The sequence below is a fragment of the Chiloscyllium punctatum genome, chromosome 8 (genome assembly GCF_047496795.1).
Source record: "Chiloscyllium punctatum isolate Juve2018m chromosome 8, sChiPun1.3, whole genome shotgun sequence".
NCBI classification, from domain to species: domain Eukaryota; kingdom Metazoa; phylum Chordata; class Chondrichthyes; order Orectolobiformes; family Hemiscylliidae; genus Chiloscyllium; species Chiloscyllium punctatum.
Window position 1 is genome coordinate 8,152,844 of NC_092746.1, and position 19,316 is coordinate 8,172,159.

At 39.2% G+C, this 19,316-nt stretch overlaps 1 protein-coding gene across 6 annotated transcripts in view; it reads right to left on the reverse strand.

Annotated features, from left to right (window-relative positions):
• Positions 1 to 19,316, reverse strand: part of adcy2b (adenylate cyclase 2b (brain)) — a 617,126-nt gene that overhangs the window by 124,604 nt on the left and 473,206 nt on the right. For all 6 annotated transcript variants that reach the window (XM_072575141.1, XM_072575137.1, XM_072575136.1 and 3 more), the window contains exons 9-10: positions 18,235 to 18,393; positions 1,461 to 1,593 (exon numbers count right to left, since the gene is read on the reverse strand). In XM_072575141.1, coding sequence (XP_072431242.1) covers positions 1,461 to 1,593; positions 18,235 to 18,393 — 292 coding nt within the window. The remainder of the gene's footprint in view (positions 1 to 1,460; positions 1,594 to 18,234; positions 18,394 to 19,316) is intronic.

Below are 19,316 nucleotides of genomic sequence, written 5' to 3' on the forward strand. Positions count from 1 at the left end.
CTTCTCTGGAAGCTCTCAGTCTATCCACTGTTATTACACAGGCTGCTGTCAATGACTCCAAGTGTAAATAAATATCTTGCACATATTTCCCAGTAAAAACCTTGGCACTTTTAATCTCTCATAATCACATTACCCAATCTTGCTGTCAGACAGACTTCAGAACAGGACAAACAATATGTTGTTTTATTTTAAATTAATTAACAATCTTATAATCATCACAATTGTAACACCAGCTTGAATTCTGGCATTCGAGAATTTCATCAATTGCATTTTATATGGATTCCATTAAAAAGAAAGTTCCAATAAGCAATGCAATTCACAATAGTGAAAGTGCGCATATCTAACCTTTATCTTGTGGGCTGCATGAAGCAATGGAGGTCATGCACAAATTTGAAATCCTCACTTCCAACTTTGATATTAACAGGTCTTGGTATTTTAATTTAGGATTTATTTACAAGTACAGCAATATTGCTCTGGAGAAAGTGAGTACTCCAGATGCTGGAGACCAGGGTCTAAGAGTGTGGTGCTGGAAAAGCACAAGAGGTCAGGCAGGATCTGAGGAGCAGGAGAGCCAACATTTTGAGCATAAGCATTCCTAATGAAGAGCTCCTGCTCCTCGGATGCTGCCTGACCAGCTGTGCTTTTCAGCAACACACTCTTAGACTCTGGTCTCCAGCATCTACAGTCCTCACTTTCTCCTAGTTGAATTTAACCTCACTGCGAAGCCTCTTCCAAGAATGCCCACCTTGAAGAATTCTCCTCCTCCCTCTAAAGGATCTCAGTGAGTCTCTCTCTCACTGCACCCCCCCCAGGTCGTCTCCTCTGCCATGAAGCTCTTCAGCCACATCCTGAAGCAGACCCACTACTACAGGCACATCTCCTTCCTCAGCACCTGCCAATGGAACTGACTTATCCTGCATGGACTCCGGACTACATTCAGACCATCACAATTTGGACCTGACCAGGACAACCAGTACCTACTACAACTTCAAAACCTCCACAAACAGTTCTCCCTCCAGATCCTCTGCTCCACACTTGTAGCCATGTGCCGCCACCTACATTCCCCGCAGTCAGCCTTGCCCCAGCTCAGGGCCACACTCTCCCAGGCCTGCAAAAAACCCTTGCTGTTCTTCGTCCTTAGCATTCCTAATGAAGAGCTTATGCCCGAAATGTCAACTCTCCTGCACCTTAGATGCTGCCTGACTGGCTGTGCTTTTGCAGCACCACACTCTTCGACAGCAATATTGCTCTGTAAAGAACTTCCAAGCACTCTTCGCTCATGAAATCAAAACAGGAAAGACCAATAGAAAGAAAATAATTGGAAATGCAAATAGAAGTGAGCTCCCTAGGCTGAACGTCACTTAACAGAAATTGGTGGTTATAGTTAGTCCAAGTCTGTGATATTTGAAAAAAAGTCAATTTCAAGTAAGAGAAGAGGAGGAAAACTAATTAACACTTACCTTTGGGTTAATTACTAAGTATGTCCTGATGTTGTGCTCCTTTAGATAGGGGTCTCTGATATGGCCATTACCATCCTCCACTTTATAAGCTCCATTTAAATGCTCCAGTGTGACAGAAGTGATATGAACACGACTAACATGGTCAAAAATAAGACAAAATTGAAAACTGTAAGTGCAAGATTATATTGTATTATTGAAAGTAAATGTTAAGAATCAAAGACCTAATAAATGGTTGTGAATTAGTTTAAACTTAGTCACTTGATGCATGGATTACAACCATTCATTTTATATACAATGGCTCGATTACCATTTCCCTATGAAATGTGAATTGAGTCAAGAAACATAGAAATCGAGTCTGGATTTTCACTCATACATAGAGAACGTAGCCAGCTGTAGAAATTGGCCAGCTGTTGGGATTTTCATTCTGGAATGGCAGAGATCCCGAGGAATCAGACCAGGGAACGAGAGTGCTGAGTGTAGAGGTGGGCCACATCAAAGGCTTACCTTCAAGCACTCTCACGGCATTGAAGTTCCAGAAAAAAACAGAACAGCACTGCATCAATCATATTTCTCATACCCCAAACATGCCATGCCATGCCAGATATCGGCTCTCCATGACCCTCCATGATTTCCAAGTCAAGCAATGCCTCACTACCTCAAATCCATGTAGAACTAATCCAGTATTCTCAGACTTATGCCAACAAAGTGAAATCGCAAGCAAATATTTTTCATTAATTGCAGATATTTTTCTTGAAATTTTAAAGAACAGGACTTTCAAATACCTTGATATTTTTGAAAGCTCATTTTTACAGATCCTTTTGACAGTTACCTTTGACAGGTTTGTAGACAGTTCCAATGAACATAACTGTTAATGGATTTATACACTTTTTATACCTATTCATATTTATTTCAGTAATTCCAAAAGGCACCTTACATCTCCCAAAAGACAACTCTCAAAATGTATCCTGGGACCATATCAAAAAGGGTTTGCATACCTCTCCAAAAACATACCCTGATTATCCAAATTGAACCCACAACATTCAGACTTACTCTTACTGGGTCTAATCTATGCATTTCTCAGACACTAAGTTCACCAAAATCACACAGTAGAGAAGGAAGCTGTTAATTTCTTGGGAAACTGCCTCTGTCCAACATGCATGAGTGAAATACAGTCTAAACCTTTACCCACCTCAGCAAAAATGGTAACTGCTGTGTTCAAGGATATCACTTCTGCATTTTGGACTTATCTATGTTTTGCTGTTTTGAGAGGCTAACCACCATGGTGAAAACTCAGGTCTTAGTTTGCTTTAGTGGAAATTACTTTTTCTAAGTTTTCTGAACCCACACTACTTTTGTACAGACTTCTGGCAGTTTGGGAAGATCTTGGGGAGAGAATGCATGCAAATCATTCTCTTATGAGTTCAGATTTCTATTGTGAGGACACCTAGAAAATTATGCTTCACCCTGTACATTATTCTTATCTGCTCGCATGGGTCTTGCAAACCCTGAAAGAATGCACCTCCTTGTCGAATTTGAGACAATTGCAGGAAAACTGCGAAGGAATCTGGAACTTTCTGTAGATGGCTATAAAATATCTGACATCTCCAAATGTTATTATGAGGTGCTGTATTGGAATATAGATGTGATTTTCATGTAGCAATTAATTATCAAGATCTGTCCTGCAAAGATAAGCTTTTTGTTACATTGATCAACGTTGTGTAACTATTGTCATGCGTTGAAATTTTTTTTATTGCCATATGCATTAATTATGTAGAAAAAAAGGAAATTGTCCGCTTTTTCTGTCAGATCTTGAGGTTTTATCTAAATCATCGCAGTTCTAGCTGTAGAAACACTTGCTTGCTAATGAAAGTTGTAAAAAAAATTCTGCACTTGCTACCCTCCATTGATTGAGTGGCATGTAGTTCCATAAGTGAAATGGAGCATTACTCTCATGCAATGGAGCTGGACACATTTATTATGTTTTTTTGTAGCCATTATGAATGCTTAGCTGGGTTTCAAAAGTTAATGATGTATTTATATTGGCAGGTAATTTATTGAACCAATAAAAATTAAAACTTGGAATATGTAAAAATACAATATAATTTTGATGCTCCTTCTTGTTTGTTTATAAATCTATTAAGCATTTAAAAGTACTGCCACTATGGTATTTTTGTTTTCTGTTCTCAATGATAGTGTGCTTGGATCCACTGCTTAATTAAGATTGTTAGAGGTTTAATTTTTTTAAAAGTATTTCCCAGTGTCATTGCTTGGCTCCATAGGAAGGTGCATAGTACATATTGGATAAGTGACAATAGAGGATTTGGAGGGTGCATGGGTAGCATAAGTGGACTGAGGTGGCATGGAGGTTCATGCATGAACTGAACAGGAATGAGTGACATATGATGGGTGGGAGGGTGAGAAGGTAAGGAATAAGATTGAGTCAACCTTTAAGTAATGTTGGGAGCTGGAGTGCCAAGCTGGAGATCAAACGTGTGCCTTCCAATATGCCCATCTCCACCCCAATATTATAATGCACACTCTCATGGCTAGCAAAATGCACAGCTAATCTGACCCCTACGTGAAATTAAAAAAAAACTCATGTGAGTCACACATGGATAGGATGAGCATTTCAGAAGATGCAGTGCTGCACGGGTAAGTTTCCCAGGCTCATGTAAAAGTTGATGCTCAGATGTACACTATCTCAATCACCTTTGCAAGGAAATTAAATGGTAGTGATAACATTATACAGCCAAAGCTCAGTTTATTCATTTTAAAATCATTTTCTAATAGTTAAAGTCTGAAAGTTATAGATCTTGCAGAAAGACAGAAATAATGAGCATTCTTGACAGCTGTTCCAAATGGTGGCATATATTATATTCTGAATTTTAAATGTAGAAATGTCTGAGTTTTATCTCTTTGCTATATGTCCATTGTTTTGGCTCATTTGATACCACTGTAAGCTATGACAGAAGAGTTTGTGCACAAGTTCTACTGCAAGGTTTTGATTATGTAATTTATAACAACAGGACTTCAATGCATTACTGAAGGAATGCCATGGATGAGATGCTACATTGAGGATATATCTACCTTTTCAGGCAAACATAAAACATCCCATGGCACCATTCAAAAATCAGCAAGAAAGATCTGTTCCTCCTGTGACATAGACAACATTTATCTTTCAGCCAGTAACCCAAAAATAAATTTTACCCTTGTTCTTTTTAAATCTGGCTATACAATTTGACTTTTATGTTGGTTCATAAACATAACAGTGGCTACATTTCGAAAGTACTTCATTGGCAATGAAATACTTTGAGGCTTTCGAAGTTATAAACAAGTTTTTCTCATTATCTCTACTAACTTTATACCATGCAGTCATAGAATCCCTATGCTGTAGATAGAGGCCAGTCAGTCTATCAAGTCTGCACCCACCCTCTGAAGAGCATCCCACCCTAACCATAAATTTACATTTACCATAGTTAGCCCACCTAGCCTGAATATCTTGAACACTTTGGGGTAATTTTTAATATGGCCAATCCACTTAACCTGCACCTCTTTGGACTGTGGGAGGAAACTGGAGCATCCAGAGCAATCCACGCAATGTAATGCCTGAAAGATAGCGATCTTGGAGCTGAATATGTTGCAGCATATCAAATATAAGAAGGTCATATGTTCTAATAGGCCTGCTTCAAACTTTTGCTATGACAATTCTCATATTTTGGACCAGCAAGCTCCCATTGTATGACAGTCACAGATTTTTAGAGTCCTGTAAATCGAAACACTTGTGAAGAGTGGATGAAGTCCATAAAACTGTCAAGCTGATAAATTATTTAAATCCTCAACCCTATAAACATTCGATTAAAGCTGTCTATGTTAGGGAGAGTTAAAAGAAAATAAAACAAAAACAGAAATTCAGCAGTTCTGAAGAAGGATCACTGCATTGAAGTGTTAACTCTGATTTCTCTCAACGGATGCTGTCAGACCTGCTGAGATTTTCCAGCAATTTCTGTTTTTGCTTTTAATTTCCAGCATCTGCAGTTCTTTTGGATTTTTACTTAGAGTTGAAATATTTTTTTAAGCAGTTATAATATCTGTTTGTTACAATAGCTGTCATATCCTCAAGGCCTATCATTATGTTATTATTAATATGCAACATTTATTGCAACCTACAATTATTTCAGCAGGGTGTATTACATTTCCAGTTTGACAGCTCAAAGATGTTAGTAAAAGATTAGTTGTATTTGATGTGAGGTGCTAAATACAAGGCTGATCGTTTTTATACACGATTAAGTAAATTATGGGGTTTAAAGGTTTTGAGTGGGCTTTAATGGTGGAATTTTGTTTTTAAATATAGCAAGCTTGTATCAGACATTTAGACAATCGTTTCTTCTTAACATGGTTCTGGGGGGTTTGCCCACACAACATGAGGTTGAATAAAGGATGTAAATGAAATGGGTGATGGCAAAGGTTGGCATCAGCTGACATTAAGTTGCATAGGAATTCGAAGAGGATATGAGAATGTTGGGAAAGGGGTAGCATGTTTTGACATGAGTTAATATGGATCTGTCGTGGGATGTGGATGAGTGTCTGCTGGGAAATGATGTGTGAGATCTAGGGAGGCTGAAAATTTCAAGAACAACAGGGTCAAAGGGCCCAGCTAACTTAAGTTTTAAACAGCCTGCCTTAGCACTGGGTAACCTATGGCTGCCTCTGACATGTGTCTGGGAATTACAGGCCCTACTCCATTCTTCAACCACTATTCTCCCCAGAGTGAAATGCAGGTGGTTGTAGTGAGCCAGGGATTTTTTTGGCTAGCTCTAAGTAGAGCAACAGCAAAACTCTGACCCTTTATTCCCAATTCTCAACCACTTCTTCAAATGCTTACTAATAAATAAGTCTGTCGTTCAAATTTGCCCAGCTCAACAGATTTAGCATGTAATATAAAGTCCCTACATGAAAATCCCTGAGGAAATTAAACCTATACAATTTTCATCCTTATTTCTTATCATTTAATTACATGCAAAGCATCTGGACCTGGATATTTATCATGCTTCCTTGATTTGGAGTAATAGGTAGTTAGGTTAATTCCAATATTAAAAATTCTAATGGATAAATGAACTGAATTTAGTTATTTCACGCTCCACACATTAGTACCTCTTATATCATACTTTCTCATCATTTTTATGAAGCAACAAGTCCTTTAAAGCATGTATAGCATCTTCAATCTTATACAAAAATGAAAATAAAACAGAATCTGTTTTAATAGACCACCTCACGGAGATCAAATCTGGAAACTAAATATTCAGGGTAGCTTTCTGAAAGAACAGCTGGAAGGAAAGGATGGTGGGTCAGCTTTTTTAGTACAAGATGGAATGAGTACAAAAGCAAGAAATGATCTTGTGTTGGAAACACAGAATCCACATGGCTGGTGTTAAGAAATAGTGTTGGAAAGAAAACACTTTTGGAAGTAGTCATAGGCCCACTAGCAGTGGCTATAATGTAGGAGAAAGAGTAAATCAAGAAATACAGAGGGCATGTCAAAAAGGTAGTACATTGATCATGGATGGCTTTAATGTTCATATAGACAAATTAAATTGGCAGAGGATAGTGAGGAAGAATTCACAGAGTGTACTCAGGACAGTTTGAGGACATCTGTGATGCGTAATGGGGTAGGTTCAATGAATGATGTCAGAGTAAAATATCCCTTAGAAAACAGTAGCCATAACGTGGTCAAAGTTAGGGTTCAGTTTGAGAAACCTGGATCGCAAACAACTGTGCTAAATTTAATAAGACTAATTACGAAGGACTGAAGGCAGAGTTAGTCAGCATGGACTTGGAAAGGAAATTTAGCAGCAAAGATGATTGAGGCACAATGGGAAATGTTTACAAAAAACTTCATGACTCAGAATAAAGACATTTCAGAATGAGGAGGAATGATTCTTAAAAGGGGAAGGGTTCAGAAAAGATTTCCAAGGATGTTGCCAGGGCAGGAGGATTTGAGCTATAGGGAGAGGTTGAACAGGCTGGGGTTGTTTTCCCTGGAGTGTCGGAGACTGAGGGGTGACCTTATAGAGGTTTACAAAATTATGAGGGGCATGATTAGGATAAATAGACAAAGGTTTTTCCCTGTGGTGGGGGAGTCCAGAACTAGAGGGCATAGGTTTAGGGTGAGAGGGGAAAGATATAAGAGAGACCTAAGGGGCAACTTTTTCACACAGAGTGTGGTACGGGTATGGAATGAGCTGCCAGAGGAAGTGGTGGAGGCTGGTACAACTGCAATGTTTAAGAGGCATTTGGATGGGTATATGAATAGGAAGGGTTTAGAGGGATATGGGCCGGGTGCTGGCAGGTGGGACTAGATTGGGTTGGGATATCTGGTTGACATGGATGGGTTGGCCGAAGGGTCTGTTTCCATGCTGTACATCTCTATGACTCTATAACCAAAGAGGTTAAGGATAGAATGAAATTGCAAGAAGAAATATGCAATGTGGCAGAGATAAATGGTAAGATAGGTAATTGGAAAAGTTTCAGAAACCAACAAAAGATGACCAACAAACACATAAAGTGGGAGAAAAACTTTGAGAGTAAACTAGCAAGTAATATTGATAACATCAAGAGTGTGTTTAATATATAAAAGGGAAGGGAGAGGCCAAAAGGAACATAACCCCTTAGAGAATGAGGTTGTGAAGCAATAATGGGAACTAGGAAATAGCACAAATGTTGAATAAATACCCTGCATCATTCTCCATGCCAAAACTGCTAAATATTCAAATGGCATAAGGGGAGGAAATAGCCACAATAACTATCACTCGAGAAAGAAATGCCAGGGAAACTAATAAGGATAAATGCTGATAAGTCCTCCGGTCCTCTTGGGTTGCATCTTAGGACATTAAAGGAAATAGCTAGAGACATTGGATGCACTGGTAGTAATCTTCCAAGAACCCTTGAGTCCCCAGAGGATTAGAAAACTGTCAATGTGACTGTGACATCCTTATTCAAAAAAGGGAAGGAAACAAAATACCAGGCAACTCCAGGCCAATTAGCTTCATGTCCATTATTGGAAAATGTTGGATACTATTAGAAAGGATGGCAGACCATTTAGAAATACATAATATAATCAAGTAGAATTAGCATGGCTTCATATAGGGAAATCACAAGGTGGGGGAGGGGTGGTATTTTCAGGATGGGGACTTATAACAGTGTGCATTAGCAAAGACTTTTAATGTGCATCAAGAAAATAAAATAGTTAAAGCCAGAGACTACAAGATGATCAGACAAAAAAGCAGAAGTAGGCCATTTGGCCCATCACATCAGCTCTGGAATTCAATGTGATCATTGCTGATCTAATAAACCTCCACTCCACTTTCCTGCCGTTTCCCCAAAACCCACGCTTCTGTTTCTAATTGAAAATGTATCCATTTCAGCCTTGGGAATGTACTTAACAACCTAGCCTCTACAGGTGCTGGCAATCAATTACTTACAATATATAGTAATGGCTTGGATGACAAAAGTGAATACATTATCACAGAGCTTGTGGATGACGCAAAGTACAGATGGAAAGGCAAGTGGTGAGGATGACACAGAGTATGCAGAGGGTTATAGACAAATGCGTGAGCGAAAAAAAACTTGGCAGAGGAAATGTAATGTGGAAAGATGTGAAGCAATGCACTTTGGCAATAAGTATTGAGGAGCTGAATATTACTTAAATGGAGGAAGACTACGGAAAGCAACAGGAGAAGAATTTGGGTATCCTTGTACATAAATCACATTGAGCTAGTATACAAATTTAACAGGTAATAGGGAAGACAAATTAAATGTTGGCCTTTATTTAGAAGGAAATACAGTATAAAAACAGAGAAGGCTTCTGAAACAATGCAAGGTACTCGTAAGGCTGTGCCTAGAATATTGTGAACAGTTTTGGTGCCCTTATTTAAGGAAAGGTATACTGGTACTGGATACAGTCCAAAGAAAATACATTAGCTCGCGAAGCTTCACTAGGTTAAGAGGATTGACTAGGTTTATCCCAGTCACAAGGAAAATTTATGCGAAGAGGTTCAGTAGGTTGTCCCTGTATTCCTTAGAGTTTAGAAGAATGAGAGATGACCTTACTGAAACATGCAAGATTTTTAAGGGGATTTGCAAGGTAGGTACTGGGAGTTATTTCCCCCTGAGGGGAAGAGTCTAAGACAAGAGAACATAATCTCAGAGTAAGGGGTTGTCCATTTAAACAGCAATAAAGAAGGAATTTCTTCTCAGGGGGCAAGTGAACCTGTAGAAGTCTTTAGTGCAGAATACTGTAGAAGCTAGGTCATTAAGTACATTCCCAAGGCTGAGATGGGCAAATTTTCAATTAGAAACAGAAGCGTGGGTTTTGGGGAAAAGGCAGGAAAGTGGAGTGGAGGTTTATCAGACCAGCCATGATTACAATGAATTTCAGAGCTGATGTGATGGGGCAACTTCTGCTTTTATGTCAGATCACCTAATGGTCTCTGTCTTGAATTAATTTGTTTTCTTGATGCACATTAAAAATCTTTGCTGAAACACGATTAGTATCTCCCTTGATTTTACTCCACAGCCTTTCACTAGGTAATATTGCAAAAATTATTAACTTAAATAAAATACATTTTGTAGAATTTAGTACAAATTCAAAGTATTTCCATAATTTCTACTAAACATAGACTACAAAATTGACAAATCTAATATTTAATATACAAATCTAATATTTAATAAACAAAAAATAATTCATTAATCCCAATGAAATTAATTATGTCGTGCTATTACAAGATTCTTACTCCTGAAGTCGATTAAGTTCGATCAATTTATTTTACATTGGTACAAAAAAAAGTGGAAGTGCTTCACTACTGCCTTTGATTTGTAAAAGGGAGCATATGCCTCAGCAAGACATTTGTGGTTCATGGGGATTTTGCGAGACTCCTTGTGGGAGACCGGCACAACTTGCTAGAAATTGCTGGGACCCAGTTTTTAGATTAGATTCCCTACAGATTTGCTACAGTATGAAACAGGCCATTTGGCCCAACAAGTCCACACCGACCCTCTGAAGAGTAACCCATACAGACCTGTTTCTCTCTGATTAATGCATCTAACATTATGGGAAATCTAGCATAGCGTAACCTGCACATCTTTGGACTGTGGGAGGAAACCGGAGCACCAGGAGGAAACCCAAGCAGACACAGGGAGAATGCGTAAACTCCACACAGACAGTCACCAGAGGCTGGAAGTGAACCCAGGTCCCTGGCGCTGTGAGACAGCAGTGCTAACTACTGAACTGCCCTGCCAAGAGAGAATTAAATGATAGAAACTTGCTAAATGATAGTTTTGCTGCATTTCTGCTGTTCCAGACCTTCAAGCCTCATATTCCAGGATCTCCTGCTTTCCTGGTTGATATGGAACGCATCACAGTTCTGAATCCATTAACCAAAGTGAAATGAATTATTCTGGGCTCTTGCGGATTGGTTCTGGAAAGTTAGTGATAGAACGAAGCATTTATTTTAAATATCTATTCAGCCCCCTTAATATTTGTTCTGAGGAAGACTTGGTTATTGTCTACCGCATCAGAAGCTGGATGTACTGCATGGACCAAGAAGGGTCTGCAGCCAGATCCCCTTAATTTTTGTTCTGAGGAAGACTTGGTTATTGTCCACTGCATCAGAAGCTGGATGTACTGCATGGACCAAGAAGGGTCTGCAGCCAGATCCCCTTAATTTTTGTTCTGAGGAAGACTTGGTTATTGTCCACTGCATCAGAAGCTGGATGTACTGCATGGACCAAGAAGGATCTGCAGCTAGGCAAGCTTTGGACTGTGAATTAGATCACTTTCCACTGACCCACAAACTCGATCAGCGATAGCATCTGCAGACACCAGATAAGTATAATGCACTATAATTGTGTTGCAGGATGAATCATGCATAATATTTCATTTATTAAAACTTAAAATTAAAGTGATTCTGACAGCTGCTGCCATTTGTCATAGCATCAGACTCTCAGGATGTATCGGGTTGACAGAAACAAAAACAGAATTTGCTGGAAAAGCTCAGCAGGTCTGACAGCATCTATGGAGAGAAATCAGAGTTAGCGCTTAGGGTCGCTTGACCCTTCCTCAGACCTGCTGTATTCAATGAAGAAAGGAAAATAGTCAGGCAAGAGAAACCTACTGTAAGGTCAAGGTCAGAGAATAGTTTATTTTCAAGATATATTTATAACAATACCATAAATAATTTACTTGCTGATTATTAGTGCATTTCACATTTATTCGCTATTAAATTTATCAGCATCTGTAGCTTAAATATAGAGGCACCAGGTGAAGTAAGTTCTGCTAAAAATTATTTGCCTAACTTAGTTAATGGCATTGAATTAAAACTTATTAGAATAATTTTAATAAAGATTTGGAGGCTATGTTTTCTAAGTTGACAACTTATTCCACCTTTGGCAATATATCTTGTGAACAAATAATTCAATATGCATAGAATATCATAGAGTAATAGTAATAGCAATATTCATATGATATCTTTTACAAATATGTTGGCATGCATTACATATGATTCAGCCTTTGGGCTTTGAAAATGTTTCTTGAAAGAAATACCATTAAAGATAATATCTCAGTAGTTGTAAATGTTCGTTAAAGGATTTTTAAAGGAGTCCTACTAAGGGAGTTGAAAATGATACAACAGTTTCATTAAGATGAAAATAATAAACCTCATATATTCTTTAAGACATACTAATGATGCAAATTTCGAAAGTTTCACTTAAGCATAGCATAGTTTAACATTCCTGAAAATAATATTGGTCTTGAGAGTGTACTGAGTTCCAGCCTACACTGGAAGTTGCTTTGAGGACTTCTAAAGGATCAAGCCTCTACCTGCCCCATTAAATTGGAAGGAGGAGAAATACTTTCCACTGTGGATCTCTATGATCTTAGCTCTGCAGACTTGCTAGACCTTCAGAAACCATTGCATCAAGATGAAAATGGCACACTGGGTTTTTCATCTGGGATTGTCAACTTTGAGCTAACCATAATGCTGAGTTCTGTTTCTGTTGCCTATGTTCAACACTCGTATTTTTGGTGAAGAGACTTCTCCCATACGTAACAGACCCTCTCTTCGATCGTCAAAATTCCTGACTTGCCTGTACCCCTCCCTCAGGTCTCTTATCTTTCCTTGATCCTTAAACCAAGAGTGTAGGCTCATAGCTCCTTGAAAGTGGAGTCACAGGTAGATGGGATAGTGAAGGAAGTGTTTGGTATGCTTTCCTTTGTTGGTCAGAGTATTGAGTACAGGTGTTGGGAGGTCATGTTGCATCTGTAAAGGACATTGGTAGGCCACTGTTGGAATATTGCCTGCAATTCTGGTCCTATCAGAAAGATGTTGTGAAACTTGAAAGGGTTCACAAAAGATTTACAAGGATGTTGCCAGGGTTGGAGGATTTGAGCTATAGGGAGAGGCTGAATAGAGTAGGGCTGTTTTTCCTGGAGTGTCGGAGGTTGAGGGGAGACCTAATAGAGGTCTATAAATTCATGAAGGGCATGGACAGGATAAATAGACAAAGTCTTTTCCCTGGGGTGGGGGAGTCCAGAACTAGTGGGCATAGGTTTAAGGTGGGAGGGGAACGATATAAAAGAGACCTAAGGGGCAACTTTTGCACGCAGAGGGTGGTACATGTATGGAATGAGCTGCCAGAGGAAGTGGTGGATGCTAGTACAATTGCAACATTTAAAAGGCATCTGGATGGGTATATGAATAGGAAGGGTTTGGAGGGATATAGGCCGGGTGCTGGCAGGTGAGACTAGATTGGGTTGGGATATCTGGTCGGCATGGACGAGTTGGATCAAAGGGTCTGTTTCTATGCTGTACACCTCGCTGACTCTATGACTAATAACTTTTGGTGTGATATAACATATAAACATTCTTCACTTAAACCTATTCCTATCTGAACATAAAGTACTTCGTTGTCTCAAATCCAAACTGGAAATAGTCATCAAAACTGCTAACAAGGGAAGGGTTGTTGTGACTTGGTCCTGCTTTTCCTGGATGTTCATCTTTATAAGCTGTCCATATGTAATATCTCCCTTGTCTGGATAAAGATGTGCCTTTAACCTTTCTTCCTGTATTGGTGCTGCATGAGTTGCTGAACGTTTCTAACATTTGATTTCATATTTCCAACATCTTCTTGCTGTCTTTAGACTTTTCTGACAACCACAGGGAGTACTGATTCATCAGAAGATCTTGGGTTATGATGGAACATTTCTTCCCTGTTTAAGTGCCAGGCCTGAAATGTAGCTGTTGTAAACATGACTGGCACTGTGACAAGAGGAAGCACTTTGCTTCTTGTGTGTTTACAAGCCAGATAGAACACCCACTGGGAACAGCTGCACTTTTTGTTAAATATTTACATGGATTTCACATTCACTACAGCTTATTTTTTTTGATAAACCATAAATCAGGTAATTAGGTACAAGAAACTTTTGCAATAATATAGTATTTGACAGGTGACTAAATAACTAGAAAGTGATTGAGTTACATCCATTACTTCTCCTGAACAATCTATTTAAATTCAACATTTTAAAAAAAGCTTCATGGTAGAAGTAATTAGTACCTTCTTGTTTCTTACTAAAATCTAACTCCAGGCTCTCATAATCTGAAGCTGAGAAATGGACAGCCTGAATTCTGTAAGGCAGAACATTTGCCTGTGACTTGGTATGCATTTTAACTGTGAAAAACAGGTGGGCTTGGGAAATAACAATGTAAAAAATAATGAATGTCACTGCTGTTCTCATTTTATCAGGCAGTCAGATATTAGCCTCAACAGTATTTTTGAATAAGAGTCTGATGCTGTTATATTTACAGTGATGGTGCAGAGAGGAAGAAAACAGCCATAGGAATATGGGCAAGCCCGTGGTCATTAGGCAGAATATTAAGGTCCTTGCTGCCTCGTTTGCACTGGGGCTGCCTTCTGCCCCCACAACCACTGAGGCGCTTAAGGTGGTCAATTCTAGGTTAGTTAAGAACAAAATTAAATCTATGGTATTGAATGACATAGCGTCGGATGATGTGGAATCTGTGTGGGTGGAATTGAGGAACCACAAAGGCAAAAAAACCATAATTGGAGTTGTGTACAGACCTCCTAACAGTGGTCAGGACCAGGGACGCAACATGTACCGGGAAATAGAGAAGGCATGTCAGAAAGGCAAGGTTACATTGATCATGGGTGACTTCAATATGCAGGTGGACTGGGTAAATAATGTTGCTAGTGGATCTAAAGAAAGGGAATTCATGGAATGCTTACAGGATGGCTTTTTGGAACAGCTAGTCATGGAGCCCACAAGAGAGCAGGCTATTCTGGACCTAGTGCTTTGCAATGAACCAGACTCTATAAAAGATCTTAAAGTAAGGGAACCCTTAGGAAGTAGCGACCATAATATGGTAGAGTTCAGTCTGGAGTTTGAAAGGGAGAAGGCGAAATCTGATGTAATGGTGTTACAGTTGAATAAAGGTAATTATGAGGGCATGAGAGAGGAACTGACTAAAATAGACTGGAAGCAGAGGCTAACCGGGAAGACACTAGAGCAAAAATGGCAGGAGTTTGTAGGTATAATTGAGGACACTGTACAGAGGTTCATTCCCAAGAAAAGAAAGATTAACCGGGGAGGGATTAGACAACCTTGGCTGACAAAGGAAGTCAGGAAATGTATTAAAGAAAAAGAGAGATCCTATAAAGTGGCTAAGAACAGTGGGAAATCAGAAGATTGGGAAGGATACAAAAGCCAACAGAGGATAACAAAGAGTGTAATAAGAAATGAGAGGATCAAATATGAAGGTAGGCTAGCCAGTAATATTAGAAATAATAGTAAAAGTTTCTTTCAGTACATAAGAAACAAACGACAGGCAAAAGTAGACATTGGGCCACTTCAAACTGATGCAGGGAGCCTAGTGATGGGAGATAAGGAAATAGCAGGAGAACTTAACAAGTACTTTGCGTCAGTTTTCACAGTGGAAGACAGGAGTAATATCCCAAAAATTAAAGGGTGTCACGGGGCTGAGTTGAGTATGGTTGCCATTACGAAAGAGATAGTGCTAGAAAAGTTAAAAAGTCTTAAAATTGATAAATCTCCTGGCCCCGATGGGATACACCCTAGAGTTCTGAGAGAGGTTGCTGAGGAAATAGCAGAGGCATTGGTTGAGATCTTTCAAGAGTCACTGGAGTCAGGAAAGGTCCCGGACGATTGGAAGATGGCTGTAGTAACCCCCTTGTTCAAGAAAGGATCAAGGCAAAAGATGGAAAATTATAGGCCAATCAGCTTAACCTCAGTTGTTGGTAAAATTCTAGAATCCATCATTAAGGATGAGGTTTCTAAATTCTTGGAAGAGCAGAGTCTGATTAGAACAAGTCAACATGGATTTAGTAAAGGGAGGTCATGCCTGACAAACCTGTTGGAATTTTTTGAAGAGGTAACAAGTAGGTTAGACCAGGGGAACCCAGTGGATGTGGTCTATCTGGACTTTCAAAAGGCCTTTGATAAGGTGCCACACGGGAGACTGCTGAGCAAGGTGAGGGCCCATGGTGTTCGAGGTGAGCTGCTGGGATGGATTGAGGATTGGCTATCTAACAGAAGGCAGAGAGTTGGGATAAAAGGTTCTTTTTCAGAATGGCAGCCGGTGACGAGCGGTGTCCCGCAGGGTTCGGTGCTGGGGCCACAGCTGTTCGCATTATATATTAATGATTTGGATGAGGGAACCGGGGGCATTCTAGCGAAGTTTGCCGATGATACAAAGTTAGGTAGACAGGCAGGTAGTACTGAGGAAGTGGGGAGGCTACAGAAGGATCTAGACAGGTTGGGAGAGTGGTCCAGGAAATGGCTGATGGAATTTAACGTGAGCAAGTGCGAGGTCTTGCACTTTGGCAAAAAGAATATAGGAATGGACTACTTTCTAAATGGTGAGAAACTTAATAAAGCCAAAGCACAAAGGGATCTGGGAGTGCTAGTCGAGGATTCTCTAAAGGTAAACATGCAGGTTGAGTCTGTGATTAAGAAAGCGAATGCAATGTTGTCTCTTATCTCAAGAGGGTTGGAATATAAAAGCAGAGATGTACTACTAAGACTTTATAAAGCTCTGGTTAGGCCCCATTTGGAGTACTGTGTCCAGTTTTGGTCCCCACACCTCAGGAAGGACATACTGGCACTGGAACATGTCCAGCGGAGATTCACACGGATGATCCCTGGAATGACAGGTCTAGCATATGAGGAACGGCTGAGGATACTGGGATTGTATTCGTTGGAGTTTAGAAGATTAAGGGGAGATCTAATAGAGACGTACAAAATAATACATGGCTTTGAAAAGGTGGATGCTAGAAAATTGTTTCTGTTAGGCGAGGAGACTAGGACCCGTGGACACAGCCTTAGAATTAGAGGGGGTCATTTCAGAACGGAAATGCGGAGACATTTCTTCAGCCAGAGAGTGGTGGGCCTGTGGAATTCATTGCCACGGAGTGCAGTGGAAGCCGGGACGCTAAATGTCTTCAAGGCCGAGATTGATAGGTTCTTGTTGTCTAGAGGAATTAAGGGCTACGGGGAGAATGCTGGCAAGTGGAGCTGAAATGCGCATCAGCCATGATTGAATGGCGGAGTGGACTCGATGGGCCGAATGGCCTTACTTCCACTCCTATGTCTTATGGTCTTATGGTCTTATGCTCAGATACCCCAATATCTACAATTGTGAAACAGGTAGGAGGTGGGGGTGTTGTTTGTTGAGGTAGTTTTCTTCATGTGCAACTCTCCTGTAACTCTCTACATTCATTGAAGGTAGGGAGATGATAAGCTGGTTAGTATCAAGGCCACGCTGTCACTTCCTGATGTTGTAAAACACCCATAAAATTCAATTTTATTTTGGATTACGAAAAGAAATGATAACGTACATTCACCTGGATTTATATACTGTAAATTAAACGATTTTTCAAGCACACATAAGTATTAAACGTTAATATATTGCTTTTTATCAACTGCACAGTGTAAAATTTCCAAGGATTATGGGGAGAAAGCGGGAGAATGGGGTTGAGAAACTTATTAGCCATGATTAAATGGAGGAGCAGACTTGTTAGGCTGAATGGCTTAATTTCTGCTCCTGTGTCTAATGGTCTTAACATGTTATAATTATTGACATTTAGGAAGCCTTTTAATTACCAAATTACCTATGTATGAAGTTTCGCATATTTAAGACTGTCAACTAAAAATGACCCTTCTAACAATTTGAGTCAACACAGACTGGCTTGCTTTCACAAAGTGTATCCCTTATGTTGACTAGCTTGCACAAATATTTCTTTAGTACTACCAGCTGGAGCTCCACTCATTCAGTGCAGCAATATGCCTTCCAATTTCAGTAAAGGATTTAGCTAGTGAATATCATTTTCTCTCATTGTGTCCATTGGCCTTCCAATTTAATTCAGCACCATAAACCTGGATTGAAGCTGATAGAAGAGATGGGAAACTGCATTAACATTGCAATATTGAATAAGCAGCATGCAATAACAAGTGACAGCAGCAATGAATAAATTTCCTAACACTGAGTTTGCTGGGGTCAGTATTTTTTAAGCAACTGTTTCACTTGGAAGAAAATCAGCCAGGACAGATCCTGTGTGCAGCAAATGACATTTCTCTAAGAAAACTTTAGTTGCTACTTCTTATCCCAATTAATGGTACAAATAGACATGTGAATATATCTGGCACTGCGAAATTTCAAACATAAAAAAAAGTGGTGTATTTGCTTACCCAGGAACACCTCCAGCTTCCATGTGATTTGCAAGAGTAACGTCATGTGACCAGACATCATACTGCCATTTCTGTAATCCAATGACTCCACAAAGAACGTTCCCAGAATGTACTCCTACACGCATGTTAATATCGACTCCTGTGGCATCCCTTACCTTCCTTAAAAATAAAAGATGCAGATGGTTAATGAACAACTTCATTCTCAAATGAGAACAAATCGAAAAATAAAACCCTGTTTTACTTTACAGGATTCTAACAAATCAAAGTTGTTTGCAGAGCTGTTCACTAAATGCAGGATTTATGTTCGTTTTCACGATTAGTTGGAAAATAAGCAGATGCTAATTGGTCACCCTTGTTTTCATATACCCACAGTTATGTATTTGTGAGCTGATGTGTTGAAGAAACCATATCATTGTGTGTACTCCACTTGAACTCAAAGTCATCTATACCTAGCCATTCATGGTCATGTTTCACAGATGGAGCCCAAGGGTTAAGCACAAGTAAGCTTTGACCTCTGTTTTCAATTGTAACTCTCAAATTTTCACACTTTGATTTAGTTTTTGGAGTGCTGCAAATTTCCAAATCAACTTAATATCACAGCCTTACAAGAACATTCACTTTTAAATTTACTTATTCATTGCACTTGTGTTTCCTGGAAGTATTCTCAGCAAACAATTACTATTGAGATAGTCCTATCTATTTACCTACCATCATGTGCAAATTGCATCTGAATGTAAATTCTTTTAGGGAATCCTTTTAGGTCTGAAGGTTACAAATGATTGGACTGTAGTGTAATTATTTTATTAAACATTTATTCATATGTAAAATTATGTTATATCATCAGTGATCATTTTCTAATTTTACACCAACCTCAAAAATTATGACTCTCAGTATGGTATTCTGTTTGATCTGACTTGACATGTTATATAATTCTAAAGTAAAGATGAACTTTCTCTCCTTTGATGATCAAAAGCTTTTCATCCAAGTCTTTTGGAGGTAGAAAAAATGTTCAACATGCAAATCAAAAGCAATGACACAGCAGGATATGCAGCCAGAACTTATATTGCCAACAAAATGTAAGA